This window comes from Stenella coeruleoalba (assembly GCF_951394435.1).
Source record: "Stenella coeruleoalba genome assembly, chromosome: 3".
In the NCBI taxonomy this organism is placed as follows: Eukaryota; Metazoa; Chordata; class Mammalia; order Artiodactyla; family Delphinidae; genus Stenella; species Stenella coeruleoalba.
In genome coordinates this window covers 173,736,238-173,750,062 of record NC_137148.1, presented here as the reverse complement: position 1 = coordinate 173,750,062, position 13,825 = coordinate 173,736,238, and the positions used below count along the sequence as shown (strand labels likewise).

Here is a 13,825-nt window from a genome sequence, read left to right as displayed (position 1 = left end):
GTGGGGCCACGAGGTCGACTTGGGCTTTGACTCTGAGCAAAGCCTGGAGGGCAGTGAGCAGAAATGGCTTTTAATAGATTGCGACCATTTAGATCCGTGCTAGGAACCTGGTGGAGGGTCCACCAACATTCTCCCTCTGGGCTGCGACACTCCCATGTCTCCAACCATCCTCCCTGCTGTCAAGAGGGCCCATCCCTGGCACCAGTAACCGAGGCAACAAAGATGAGCAACTGCCCCTGGTGGTACCCAGAGCGGAGCGCGACAGGAGTCCTGGAGGGAGCAAATCCACAGGAATGCGTTGGGGATTCTCCTAAATCCACCGGGACACTCCTGATTAGCCATTCCTGGGCTTCAGATGGCCTTCGGCGAAAGAAGGGGCCAAGGAGTGCAAGGCGGAGGCCTCCGTGAAAATCGGCAGCCGCCCCTAATCCGAGAAAGCCCTCTGGCTCGGCAGCCCCGGTCTCTGGGCTCCGTCCAGGCCCGCGCGGCCCTAAAATGGACGCTGTTGCCATGACTCCGCCCAAGCTAAAACCGACCGAAGAGGCGGGAGCAAAGGCCTGACCTCGACTTACGGAAACAACAAGTGTCATTCTCCCTCTTTAGGCTTGTGCCAATTAAAAATCCTTTTTTCTGCACGAGACGTATAGCAAACAATATTCAGGATAATTTCTTCTATTTATTGAACGTCTGCTCCACGCTGGGAACAAGCAAGCCCGGCATGCCCATCATCTCCTGGATGCTTCCAAAAGCCTGGGGTACCGGACTGCCGCGGCCTCCCTGACTCCACCTGCCCCTCCCCCCACTCGCCCCACCCAGCTGGCCCTGTTTTCCGGCACCTTTCCCGGGGTTCCCCTATCACCCACAACCCTGTTCAACTCTTTTTGGAATCAGCATTCTCCGAGATAAGTTTGGAGTGTTCTGCTGCTGGGATGGAGGCCCGTCCAGTCCTGAACGTCCTTTGACGGCGGAGTCTGCTCTGTGCGCCCCGGGCCTCAGTTCCCCCCCATTGCAGGCAGGCACGGCGGTGTTGTCCGTGCGCCCCCGGCCTCATTTTCCTTCCATTGCAGGCAGGCAGGGCGGCGTCCGCCGTGCCCCCCCCGGGCTTCAATTTTCCCATTCCTGCAGTCAGGCGAGGAGACCGTGGTCGGGCTTCGCTGCTCTGGGGCAAACAAAGGACAGTCAGGGGCGACCCGTGGCCACATCGTGCCACAAGCTTGGTGGCCAGCAGTGGAAACAACCCCGGCGCCTCTGGGACGCGCTAGGCCGCCGCCACTTCGCGTGCTAACCTAAGGGTAACGTCTAAGTTCGAAATGGACTTCGGCCAGGTGCCCACAAGCAAGGTGGCGCCCTGGAGGTTTCCTGCCCTACTTCAAGATGGCGACGCGCCTCCCTTTGCTCTCACGCCCGAGGTGGAGGTGGACTCTGCCCGTTTGCAAGATGGCGGCAGCCTGGGGGAAGCACGCTTCCCACCGCCTGACCCGCCACGTACCCACTCCTAAGATGGCTTCTCCAGCAAAGCCCCACGCAGGAGGGCAGCTCGCTCACTGGCTCTGGCGCAATCACGTGGCCTCACCTCTTCGCCCCTCCCCCGACTCCACGGGCCGTTTCCGCCTCGAGCCCTGACGGACGGCCATCTTCCCCAATGGCCGCCTGCCACTGTTTGTGGCCCCACCCCTCAAGCGACTTCCTAGCCATTGGGAGGCGCTGGCGGGGTCCCGCGGCGCTCGCCCCGCCCATCTGCGCGGCAGGAGCCAATGGGCAGAGCGCGCGGGGGACGTGTTCGGGCGTCTCCGCCATTTTGTGAGTCTATAACTCAGAGCCGTTGGGTCGGTTCCTGCTATTCCGGTGCCTCCACTCCGTCCCCCGCGGGTCTCCTGTGTGTGCAATGGACGGGTGAGTAGTACTCGTTCGCTCTACCCCCTGTCCTTCTCGCGCTCCAGTCTCTTTCTCGTCGCCGCCGCGGCCTCCTCGGGGCGACGGTCCTGGCGCGCCGCTCCGCCTCCACCCCGGGCCCGGGGCGCCGCCCGGTTCCCTCCCTTCCCCCCGGCCTGGGGCGCGGGTGAGGCCCTGGAGGGGGCCGCCAGGGGCGCGAGGCGGCAGGGGTCCGGGGGAGCCCTGCCCGCTTCCGGTGCCAACGAGGCCTGTCCCGTGCGCACGCGGCGGCCGCGCGGCTCTTCTCGCTTCCCGTCCGGGTTCTGCGCGCACGCGCCGCCCTTGGAGAGTCTTGTGGCCCTTCCGGCGCCCCGTATGGTCTCCGCGCGCCCCGTATGGTCTCCGCGCGCGTGCGCGGCCTCGCGCGCTCCCGGCAGCTCTGGCGCGCGTGCGCGGGCTTTCCCGCCGCGCGGACTGCCCCGGCCTGCCCCGCCCGCCGCGGGCCCGGGCGCGGCCGGAGACGCCGCCCTCCTGCCCGGAAGGGCGCGGGCCCTCCGCCGCCCCCTTTGTTCCAGCCCGGCGTCTCGGGGTAGCGCCCCGGGCGCGGTGGGGGCGGGGCGGCTCGGGACCCGAGCCCGCTCCCCGCGTGCCGAGGTGTCGGGGCGGGAGGGGACCGGGCCGCGCGGCGGCCGGGGCTCTGTTCTCGGGAAGGGGTGGAACCCGGTGGAACTGCGCTCTCCCGTCTGGCACCCCGTGGGAAGCGTTCAGGGGCAGTTGCGGGTATTTTGTGGTGGGGTGCTTCGAACCAGCTCTCCTTTCTCTCTTGGGCCCGACCGGGCGGGGCGGGCGGTTAAAAGTGCTCGGAGGGTCACGTGCCTTCGGTGTCTCGGGTTTGAAATGATAGGTTTCAACCTGAATTGAGGCCAACCTTTTAGAAAAATTGCTGCAGCAAGAGGAACTTGATCTCCTCGTGGTCTGCCTTCCGCTTTGGCTGGGGTGGACTTGCCCAGAGAACCCTTTCCCGAGCCAGCGGGCCGTGTGCTCGGTTTTCTTGGACGTCTGGTCAAATTCTCGAGTTTTGTCTTTTCCATCGCCCCCCGTAATCTGGTTTGGGGGCGCATCTGCAGTCTTTTGGCGGTGGTGGTGTTACCTAGGCAGCCGGGCCTGGTTTCCGGGTGCAGCTCCTTTTTGGTCTGCCGTCTTTTTGTATATGTGCTGCCGAAGCGAGCACTGGCCTGCCGTCTTTTTGGAAGGTCGGAAAATCTTTCCCAGAAAGGCCGTTTTACGTAAAATACTTGCTGTGTCCGAAGCCCTCGCTTGGGAGTAGGAAGCCGCCAGGCGGCCTGGGTTAGCAGTTGGGAAACTGCGTACTTTTCATTGTTTGTCTTTCTGGGAAGTTTTTTCTTGACTCATTAAAATTTTTAAAAGTCGTTGTCGCTGGCCCGTGAGGTTTTTGAGGGCAAGAGGTGGAGGTTCCGCCGTAGAGGCGGAGGGTGAGGATGGGGCAGGTCCCGAGCCGAGGCTGTGGTGGGAGCCCCCTCCCTGAGAGCCCGAGGGGGATCCTGCAGCCGGCGGCCCCGGGGCCCTCTGCCGGGCCCGAGGCTGGGCCGGGGGACATGTTGTGTGACATCATGAGAGGCTCTGGTCACGGGACCGCCAGGCCTTGGAGGCCAGGTGACCTTGTGAGGGGCGTTGCTGGCTAAGTTCTCTCCTGAACTGATATTTTGGGAGTCGTTAGTTTGTTGTCAGTTTCTGTTCACTACATAGACGACCTCGGAGGGTTCTGCTGTCCGGGGGTGGGGGGTGGGGCTTGGGCTGCAGGACCCAGGAGTCCGGGGCAGCTGTGCTCTCCCCCGGCCCCGCCTTTCGTAGCGGGGCCTGCTCTGCGGGGGGGGGGGGGGAGAAAGTCCGCTCACGTGGAGCCCGGTTGATGAGTAACTCGTGTCAGCTCTATCTGATCCTTTCCACCGAGCTGCCCCCTTCTCGGCCCCGTGGGGCCCGGAGCTCTGATCTCGGGCCCTTGAGTTGCATTTTTACTGGCCTGCCTTCTGCTGGAAACGTCCCCCAAGCACTGCCAGTTTCTAGAAAGCAAACAGCAGCACCTGAACCTTAACCAGCATCAAGTGTCTCTCCTAGGGCCTGTGGAGGGGGGTGTCTTTGTCTTTGGACGGGTCGGGAGGCGGGGCCGGGGTCCTGCCGGGAGGGAGCCGGAGGACAATGATGGCTCCTTTTCAAGTGGCGATTAAAGGGCGGACGGCTCGCTTCCCTGCCCCGGCCTTCTAGCTGACGAAGGCCTCGAGCGGGGGCTCGGGCGCCGGGATGTGGCGGGCGCCCTGGCTGACGTCTCCTTTTTTCTCTCCGCAGCATCGTCCCAGACATAGCAGTTGGTACAAAGGTAGGCGCTTGTGACGTTGCTTCCTCCTTCCGCCCGCTCCCACCATGGGCTGCCCGCTCCCACCATGGGCTGCCCGGCTTGCTGCTCCTAGGCTGGACAGCCTGCCTCGGGCGGGGGGTGGGCGGCCCCTCAGCAGTCTGATTTCTGGATCCCCTGCCCTGCCCTCAAGCTCAGAACGGCTTGCGGTTGGAGGTGGGATGCGCGGCAGGGTGACGGGATTTCTGTCCTCGGTTTCGTGTGGGTAAAGTTGAAGTCTGTTTGCACCTCAAGCAGCTAGTCGGGGGGGGGGGGGCGGGACCAGAGAATCTCAGGGGGCTCTGGGGTAGTTCCAGGCTGCTTCTGAGGCTGTCCTCGTTCAGATAATTTTTGCTCAGAGAAACAGGACGGCGGGGGCAGAGTGTCCCCCCTCGGGCCGTGTGTCCTGAGCCCAGTAGGTGGCCAGGTGTCCTGAGGAGCAGGTAGCAGCTGGTTTCTGGTCTGGTGGCCGCCGTGCCTGGGCTGGTTTCGGTTTTCCCAGGCGGACTGTCTTTGCACACCGCTTGTCCCGATCTTCTTGCAGATAAAACCTGATTGGTGGCGGGAGGAGGGAGAGGGACTTCATCCGGAGTGCTGTGATTGGCACGGGGACCTTCCCCCTGCTTCTCTGGGGGCCGCTTCAGCCGGAGCACCTCTTCCAGGGGCTGTCTCCTCCGTCCTATGCCCCGGGGGTCTTGGCTGCACAGGACAGAGGCCCTGAGCCTGTAGGGTGCGTGCACCGGGGGACCCACCGGGAGGGCAGCCTGGTCCTCTCCCTCAGGTTCAGGATAAGCTGGGCCCCAAATGAGGCGCCAGGGGTGTTGGTGTGTAAGCTATCAATGAAGAAGCAAGGGGACTCTAGGCGCTGTTCCTGGCGCGGTGGTCGTTTGCTGTTGGTGCTGAATTGACTTCAGGGCAGGGGCCCTACGGCAGCAGCTGGGAAGAGCTCCCCCACACTGTGGACTGGCCCACGTACCCCCAGGCTTCTACCCTGCAGAGTGGCTGTGCCCCAGTGGGCTGTTCCTGTGGAGCCACTGGTTACCACGTGCGCCTGCCCGCCTCCCCCCCCCCCCCCCCGTGCTGGGGGAGGGGGCGGCGTCTGGGAGGGAGGCCTGGGGGATATGGGCGGCCAAGTGGGTGGGGCTTGCCCCACAGACCCTGCAGATGTAGGCGTGCCAGGCCGTCTGCTGTGAGAACATGGTTGGGGCCAAGAACGCCCCACTCCTGAGGGAATCCCGGCCCTGCTTGTCACCTGTCAGAGACAGGAGCCGAGATGTTCTTTTTAAGGTTGTGCAGCCGGTGTGTGGGATCTGCCTGGGTGCCCCGTCCCTGTCCAGCTCTGGACGGGGGCCCTTTGTGTGTCAGGGGGCGGGTCAGGGCTCCAAGTCCACATTCCTACCACTTAGGCAGGGGAGACTCTGTCCTCGGTGGCTCAGGGGCATTCTGCCTGGGTTCTCATGTGGCCCTTCGTTCACGGCTGGGGCTGGTCTACTGCTCTGAGCCTTGAAGCGCCCAGGTCCACTTGGTGAAAGTGAGCTGGGGCGTGACGGGTCAGGTCAGCCTGGAGTGCTTGGGGTTTTTAACATTTTGCTTCATTATAACAAATTCCAGCCCGTAAGTGGTCTGCGGTTCTGGGTCCTTTTCTGGACTCTAAGACCAGGCAGGAGTCTGAGCCTTTGCAGCCTCTCCACGGGCTCAGGTGCTGGCCCTCTGCGCATCCATCTCAGCCCTGAGCCCTGGGGAGCAGATGCCCGCCCGGCGTGGGGTCTGGGTTCAGGGTCATGCCCGTAGCAGGTGGCCTAGCAGCCAGGGTGGCCCAGAGCATCCTGTTTGCTCCCAGCAGCGTTGCCATGTGCCCGATTCCTGTCCCGAGGGGCAGACCTTGAACCTCCCTGGCTTCCTTCGGCTTGTCTCGAGGGGCAGGGTGGGGTGTGAGTGTCCCACTCAACTTCGGTGCTAGACCACGGGAAGGTGGGAAGGACCCTGGGTGTTTGGCATCTTTGTTTGTAAGTGGCAGTTAAGCTGGCCTGAGGGAAGGGCAGAGATAAGGTGTTCTTGAGGAGGGACGAGCTGGCGAAAATGGCAGTTAGAGGGTCTGGCCCTGAGAAAGGCTGGTTTTTGCTGTTCTGCCGGGAGGCCGCGGGGCACCTAGGGCAGGGAAATTCTTCTCAGGCCACCGGTTTCGTGTCCGGAAGTTGTTGAGGGGAGCCAGACCCAGTGGGGTCTCCTTGCCCCTCGGGTGGGGTTTTGTGCTCACCCGGCAGGAGGGCCCCCGTCTGCTTCTTCACCCTGGGCTCGATCTTACCTGGTTCTGGGAGTTGATTCAATTGCATTGAGATTAATGAGTCAACTAGTCGTTTCTGGAGAGAGAATGGGCTGGGCACTTGGGGAGCTTCTTGTTTGTCACCAAGGTGCCCGCCGCCTGGAGAGGTGGCCTTTCTGGTCATCGGGCTCCGGTTTCCTCAGACTGGAAAGTAGGACAGACTCCTGCGGCTGAGCGGGTGGCTGCAGTGTGTGTGACAAGGGGGCTTTGTCCTCGTGGGCCTTGAGTGGCTCTGTGGTGATTGAGAGCACGACGGCCGAGCCTCGGGGTAGCCAGCCTGAGCCCGTGCAGACCCCAGGCACGGGGGGTGGGGGGACGGGCCGTGCAGAGCCCCTGTAGGGGACGAGACGCTGGCCCTGCTTGGGGAAAGACCCCCCAGGGGCTCCGCAGGTGGGGAAAGGAGCTGTGTCTTGGGTGCAGAACCACTGGGCCCCCGTAGGGAGGGTTGGGGGGCGCTGCGGTGAAGATGCGGCTCGGTTCCAACCCGCCCCTCTCTTCCAGCGGGGATCTGACGAGCTCTTCTCTGCCTGTGTCACTAACGGACCCTTTATCATGAGCAGTAACTCGGCCTCCACAGGTAACCCTAACTGCGGCCTTACCTGGGAGCACTTCCTCTGTGTCTCTGAGGAGCGCACTTGGGGTTGGTTGGTCCTGGCCTTGGTGACCTTGAGCCTCACTTCCCCGGGAGCCAGGTGTGGAGACCTCCCTGTCCCAGCAGCCTCCCAGAGCTGGGAGGAAGCCGATACCAGGAGAGGGGTCCCTTGCTCTAGGGGAGCCAGGAAGTGCCTCGTGCCATGCACACCATCCTTTTGCAGCAAATGGAAACGACAGCAAGAAGTTCAAAGGGGACAACAGGAGCACAGGCGTGCCCTCCAGGGTGATCCACATCCGAAAGCTGCCCAGTGACGTCACTGAGGGGGAGGTCATCTCCTTGGGGCTGCCCTTCGGGAAGGTCACCAATCTCCTGATGTTGAAAGGGAAGAACCAGGTACAAGGCCTAGGCCTTCTCTGGGGTGGTCACCGGGCCTCCCGGGTCCAGGCCTGGCTCACACACGACCCCCCCCCCCCCCAGGCCTTCATCGAGATGAACACGGAGGAGGCTGCCAACACCATGGTGAACTACTATACGTCGGTGACGCCCGTACTGCGCGGCCAGCCTATCTACATCCAGTTCTCCAACCACAAGGAGCTCAAGACAGACAGCTCGCCCAACCAGGCAGTGCGCGCCCTGGGCTGCGGGCGGAGGGGGGTGGGGTGGGCGGTGGCCTTGGGGCTGATGGGACTCACGGCTCTGCCCCCACAGCGGGCCCAGGCGGCCCTGCAGGCGGTGAACTCAGTCCAGTCGGGAAACCTGGCCCTGGCTGCGTCGGCCGCGGCGGTGGACGCGGGGATGGCAATGGCTGGACAGAGCCCAGTGCTCAGGATCATCGTGGAGAACCTCTTCTACCCGGTGACCCTGGACGTGCTTCACCAGGTGAGGCAGGGGGGTGGCGGGGTGGCACCAGCCTGCGGGAGGGGCTGGTTCCGGGCTGAGGCCAATCCCTCCGCCGTGCTCTTCCCGTAGATCTTCTCCAAGTTCGGCACCGTCCTAAAGATCATCACTTTCACCAAGAACAGTCAGTTCCAGGCGCTGCTGCAGTTCGCCGAGCCCGCGAGCGCCCAGCACGCCAAGCTGGTGAGTGGCCCCGGGGCAGCCGCGCTGCCGGCTGCCGGCCCCCACTCACAGCCCTTTTGCTGCCCCCGCAGTCGCTGGACGGCCAGAACATCTACAACGCCTGCTGCACCCTGCGCATCGACTTCTCCAAGCTCACCAGCCTCAACGTCAAGTACAACAACGATAAGAGCCGCGACTATACACGCCCCGATCTGCCTTCCGGCGACAGCCAGCCCTCTCTGGACCAGACCATGGCCGCAGCCTTCGGTAAGATGCCCGGTGGTGGGATGGCAGCGGGGCGGGGTGGGGGGCAGGGCGCGTAGCTCGGTCCTAGGTGCCCGTCTCCCGGATGCCCACACAGCACCAGCCCAGAACCCACCGAGTGGGGCGCTGGCAGCCGGCTCGCACCCGTGGGTGCGATGATTAGTGTCTCATTTGTTTCTAGGTGCGCCTGGTATAATGTCAGCCTCTCCGTACGCAGGAGCTGGTTTCCCTCCCACCTTTGCCATTCCTCAAGCCGCAGGTATTCAAACGCTCGTCCCCACCACCGCCTCTGCATGCCACACCTCTCCCGTAGCTCTGCTTCCACGGCAGCCGACGTGGCGCAGTCACGGGGGGAGCCCACCTTCCTGGGCACAGGCCTCCAGGTTCCCCACGGGGCCTGGACAGGGCAGTCGTAGGGCAGGGCCGTGCAGAGAGCCCGCTGACCCCACAGTCTCTGGTCTGGTTCCCTTCAAGCGCCCGTGAGGACCAGCGCACGGTGGTTGGAGGGATATGCCCCTAGTAGGTGCGTTTAAGTGGCCTGGTAAGCGAGCGGCGTGAGCTGGGTGGGCACACCTGAGCATCCCTCCCGGGGGCCAGGCGCCCACCTACGTGACAGTCCTGAGCCTGTTGTCCCGCCCGGCGTGCCATTTGCATGGTGACGGGCACCTGCATGCGAGCACGGCCGAGGCCGTTGGGCTCAATCCTGCATCCGAGGAGCTGGAGCTTTCTGTGCTATTTGGCGCATGTAGACGGTCAAGCCAGCACGGTCTGTGCCACGAGAAGCGAGGAGCCGCAGGCGTGCCGTGCCGCTGGGCCAGCCGCCCCCCCCCACCCCACCCCACCCCTACGTGTCTCCGTTTGCATGAGGATGGGCAGGACCCGCGTTTTTGTCTCAGACAAGGTGGGCGCCGCTGCTTATCTGACTGCCTCTTCCCTCCAGGCCTCTCCGTCCCTAACGTGCACGGGGCCCTGGCTCCTCTGGCCATCCCGTCGGCGGCGGCAGCGGCAGCAGCGGCGGGCCGGATCGCCATCCCAGGCCTGGCAGGGGCAGGAAATGCTGTCCTGCTGGTCAGCAACCTCAACCCCGAGGTATGTGGCTCTTCTAGGCTGTCCTTCCGGACTCCTACTTCGGAAGTAGGAGTTGGGAGTTTGCTCTCAGGTCCTAGTGCAGACTGAGCCCCTCCCCCAGGCACTGGGGCCCCTGGAGCCGGGTCCCCTGGCCTGGCCAGTGCCTGCAGGTGTCACGCTGTTCTCCTCTCTGCACTGATGTCACTCACTGCTGCGTCCTTTCCGCAGCGCTTGGAGTCCTCCTGTTTTCCTTAATATCTCAATGTACGTTCCTAATTCCATGATGCTGAGAGTTGAAGTATTTGGTGTTCACGAGAGCAGTTTTGCAATTTCGAGCCCAACCAACCTCGGTCTGCAGGGGCCTGCGGGGCGCCTCTGGGGAGGGGGTGCAAGCCAAGGCCACCAGCCACGGTCCCTGAGGTGGCAGCCAGGCCTGTGCTTGTCTCGGTGGCCAAGTTCAGCTCAGGGAGCTGGGATAAAATGATAAAGGCTCGAGATACTTTGATTCTTGAGAGACGGGGTTCCTGTTTATTTTAATGAGCTGCTCTCTTGCCTGTCTGAGCATGTGTGACTTGCGGCCTCTCGAGCCCTGTCCCAGCTCCTCTAGCCAAGCTCTCTGCTAACAGCCACCCCAGTGAGCCTGACTGGAGGCCCTGGTGCGGGCCCCGGGGAGACAGTTCCTGGAGGGCCTGTTGGGGGAGTGGGGGGGCGGGCGGGCGCCGTCTCCTCCCCGCGGGGGGCACTCCTGCTGTCCGCCCGGCGCGTGGCTCGTAGTGTGTGTGGTCTTGACTGATGGGACACCGCGTGTTTTCTTATGTATTTACTGACCTGTGTTTTTGCTACTTTTTTTCTTTTCTCCCCTTCCCCTTTCCCAATTTTTTTTCTTGCCCTGATCCGGAATTTCTTTGCCAACTGACTGCACGGTACTTCTGCTTCCTGTTGTTGCTTGAAACAAAACAAAACCATAAATAAATAAAAACAAAATTCCCCCTCAAACCCTGCTCTCCGGAAACCAACCTGCCCTTGAATATTAACATCCTGACAACTTCATCATCCATCAACCTGCACGCCTGCGGGGCTGCCTCCTCGTGGTGGACGATTCCAACTCGCCCCCTGACCTCTCCCTTTCCCTGTCCCTCGCTGCCTTGCTCTGCTGTCCTCTAAAGAGAGTCACACCCCAAAGCCTCTTTATTCTTTTCGGTATGTTATCGTTCCCACTTTTATTATCTTGTTTTCGTGTAATTGAGGTGGTTGTCACGCTCTGAGACGTCCGAGCGTGCTGTCTGGGCTGCGCTTTGCCTACTGATTTGGACTCCAGAGCATGGTTTACGGCCCCGCATGCTATTGGCAGAGTAGATGTGTCGGTAGCAGCCGCAGGATGGTTCTTGGCAATTGGCCTTTCCTGGATTTCAGGGCTTCTTTGCTGAAGGCAGCCCTCCCGGTAACGCTCCCTGTGACTAGACAGCTTCTCAGGCAGAATAGCAGAGCTGCGGGGAGAGCCAGCCCTGTGCGGGAGTGCGGGTCGCGGGGCCGGCGGGGAGGGGCCGCGGGGCCCGGGCGGCTCAGCAGTCTGTCCCTGTGCCCTCGAAGGCGTGTACGGCGACGTGCAGCGGGTGAAGATCCTGTTCAACAAGAAGGAGAACGCCCTGGTGCAGATGGCCGACGGGAGCCAGGCCCAGCTGGGTAAGTAAGGGCTGCAGGGCCACCGGGCCGGGGGGCTGCGGGGCTGCGGGGCTGCGGTGGCGGCGGCCAGGGGCCTTGGGTCACGTGGGTCCTGTGTTGTCTTCCCCCCCAGCCATGAGCCACCTCAATGGGCACAAGCTGCACGGGAAGCCGGTGCGCATCACACTCTCCAAGCACCAGAACGTGCAGCTGCCCCGTGAGGGCCAGGAGGACCAGGGCCTGACCAAGGACTATGGCAACTCGCCCCTGCACCGCTTCAAGAAGCCCGGCTCCAAGAACTTCCAGAACATCTTCCCGCCCTCGGCCACCCTGCACCTCTCCAACATCCCGTGAGTGCACCCTGCACCTCTCCAACATCCCGTGAGTGCCTGTAGAGGTCTCTTGGGATGCTCCCGCTTCCAGGGGCTTCCACAGGCCGTAGGGAGGCCTTGCTGGAGGCCCAGTCGAGTGTGTTCTCTGCTTCTAGTGCACCTTTCAGATGCTCATGGTCATTTTCTGATAACCTATTTCTGGGGCCCCTAAAAAGCTCCTGGAGACCCCACCCTTCCCTGGACACTCAGCTGCTGTCTTGAGGGAATGGCCTTGACCTTCCACGGAGTGGCTCAGGTCCCTCTCTCTCCCTGCAGGCCTTCCATCTCTGAGGATGACCTCAAGATTCTCTTCTCCAGTAACGGCGGGATCGTGAAAGGGTTCAAGTTCTTCCAGTGAGCCCAGCCCCACCCCCTCGCCCCGCTGCCCCTGGGCCTGCCCTGCCCTCCACCCGGCCCTTCACGCCTCCTTGTGTCCCCCTCGTTTTCCCCGCAGGAAGGACCGCAAAATGGCGCTGATCCAGATGGGCTCCGTGGAGGAGGCCATCCAGGCGCTCATCGACCTGCACAACCACGACCTGGGTGAGAACCACCACCTGCGGGTGTCCTTCTCCAAGTCCACCATCTAGGCCGCCACCAAGGACCAGCCTGCCGGGCACCCGGCGACAACTTCCATCATTCCAGAAAAAAAGCCACTTTAAAAAGCAGCTGAAGTGACCTTAAAAAAAGACCAGAGATTTTATTTTTTTAAAGAGAAATCAGTTTACCTGTTTTTAAAAGAAATTAAATCGAATTCACTTGCTCACCTGGGGGAGGTGGGGTGCCAACCTCAGGCTCTTGGTGACCGTGGAGGCCCAGCCCGGCCCCTTGCCCGTGCCTTCTGTAGTCTGTGTGGCGGGCGCTCCCAAACCTCCACTCGGCTTTCTTGTGCCTTAAACCCACTGCTCTGGCAGGGCCTATCTTGGGGTAGCAGACGCGTAGGGGTTTGGGGGCCTGGGGGGGGGTCGGCCTCCCATGGGATCGTGTGCCTGCTGCGGTGGGAGACCGTGGGTGGCCAGGTGTGGCCGCCCCCAATCCTTGTATCATTTGCCCCCCCAGCCCCAGGGCCCCTCCCCGTCGCTTCTTCAGCTTTGTTTCCACCATAATCTCTGTATTATGCTTCGATGCAGCTGCAGACACCTGTGCCTAGCAATATTTCCAGTTGACCAAATATTCTAATCTTTTTCATTTATATGCAAAAAATAGTTTTAAATAACGTTTTATATAGCAAGATGATAAAAATGGTATGAGTGTAACCTAAATTTTCTCCTCGTGGTATGACTTTGTATACTGTACTTTTATTTTATTCCTTGTCATTGAGTCGCAGGGCAGGATCTAATTTCCAGGGCAGACACAATGGGGCCGGCACGTCTGCGACCTGCCGATGCCTTACTCACAACTGTCCTCTGTCCCGGAGGACAAGTGCTCTTAAACTTTCAGGGTTTCTTTTTTCCTGCAAATTTTGGACCAAAGTTTTGTTTCTGTTTTTTTGTCTGCCTCTAATGCTGGGACCCCGGGAGGTGGGACAGCAGCCCTAACCTTCCGGTCTTTACCGCCTTGTCCTGCACTCACGGGTCCAAGGGGCTCCCCGCGCAGGCCCTGTGCTGGCCGGCCCTCCTTCAGGGCCTGGGCCTCAAGTTTCCATGTCGGGGTGGAACAAGGGTGTAAATATTTATAATTTTTTATACCTGTTGTAAGACGTGAGGGGCAGCAATTGCGGTTTTTTTATGGTGACACAGATGTATATTTTGATAACAGCAATTACAGGCTCAGTATTGTAAGGAGCATGGCAGGCCACTGCCCGCTGCCGGCTTGTAATGCGGAGAGAACTGAATTAAAGCAATTTTATAACAACTCCTACCTTTTCTGTAGGCTCTTTTTTCCTGTCCACATGTAGGAGGTGGTCTGGCCGGTCTGTACTGGACTCTGAATAAATTCTCTGTATCCTGCACTTGATTTCCCTCTTTATTGGGCCTGTTTGTTTCACTGCTGTTTCCTCCTCTGTGTAAACTCAGCCGTGTTGTTCCCCTCACTTCTCGCTTGGGGGTTTCAGGGGGCCTGGAGATGGGGCCCCACGTCTGCACTCCACCAGACAGATCCCTGTCCCCAGTTGCGCGCGCAGGGCCCCGGAGGCCGGGTCTGCCTGCTGGGCCCTGCGACCGAAATGACACTCCAAAAAGCCGCACCCCGCTCAACGATCGCCT

At 61.5% G+C, this 13,825-nt stretch overlaps 1 protein-coding gene across 4 annotated transcripts; it reads left to right on the top strand.

The window, feature by feature from the left end:
• The first annotated feature begins 1,771 nt into the window (after nucleotides 1-1,771).
• PTBP1 (polypyrimidine tract binding protein 1) lies at nucleotides 1,772-13,798 on the top strand. Of its 4 annotated transcripts, none has more exons than XM_079919057.1 (15): nucleotides 1,772-1,893; nucleotides 4,237-4,267; nucleotides 7,107-7,182; nucleotides 7,421-7,593; nucleotides 7,678-7,824; nucleotides 7,909-8,079; nucleotides 8,170-8,280; nucleotides 8,352-8,526; nucleotides 8,705-8,782; nucleotides 9,464-9,612; nucleotides 10,758-10,791; nucleotides 11,182-11,274; nucleotides 11,387-11,603; nucleotides 11,901-11,978; nucleotides 12,079-13,797. In XM_079919057.1, exons 1-15 carry the CDS (start codon nucleotides 1,886-1,888, stop codon nucleotides 12,209-12,211), a joined length of 1,674 nt encoding a protein of 557 aa, XP_079775183.1. In that variant the 5' UTR covers nucleotides 1,772-1,885; the 3' UTR covers nucleotides 12,212-13,797. The 4 variants fall into 4 exon arrangements, with proteins under 4 accessions (XP_079775183.1, XP_079775184.1, XP_079775186.1 ...); XM_079919060.1 differs by lacking the exon at nucleotides 1,772-1,893 and adding an exon at nucleotides 2,407-2,526 and having other exon boundaries at nucleotides 12,079-13,798; XM_079919059.1 differs by lacking the exon at nucleotides 1,772-1,893 and adding an exon at nucleotides 2,582-2,652 and having other exon boundaries at nucleotides 12,079-13,798.
• The last annotated feature ends 27 nt before the right edge of the window (nucleotides 13,799-13,825 follow it).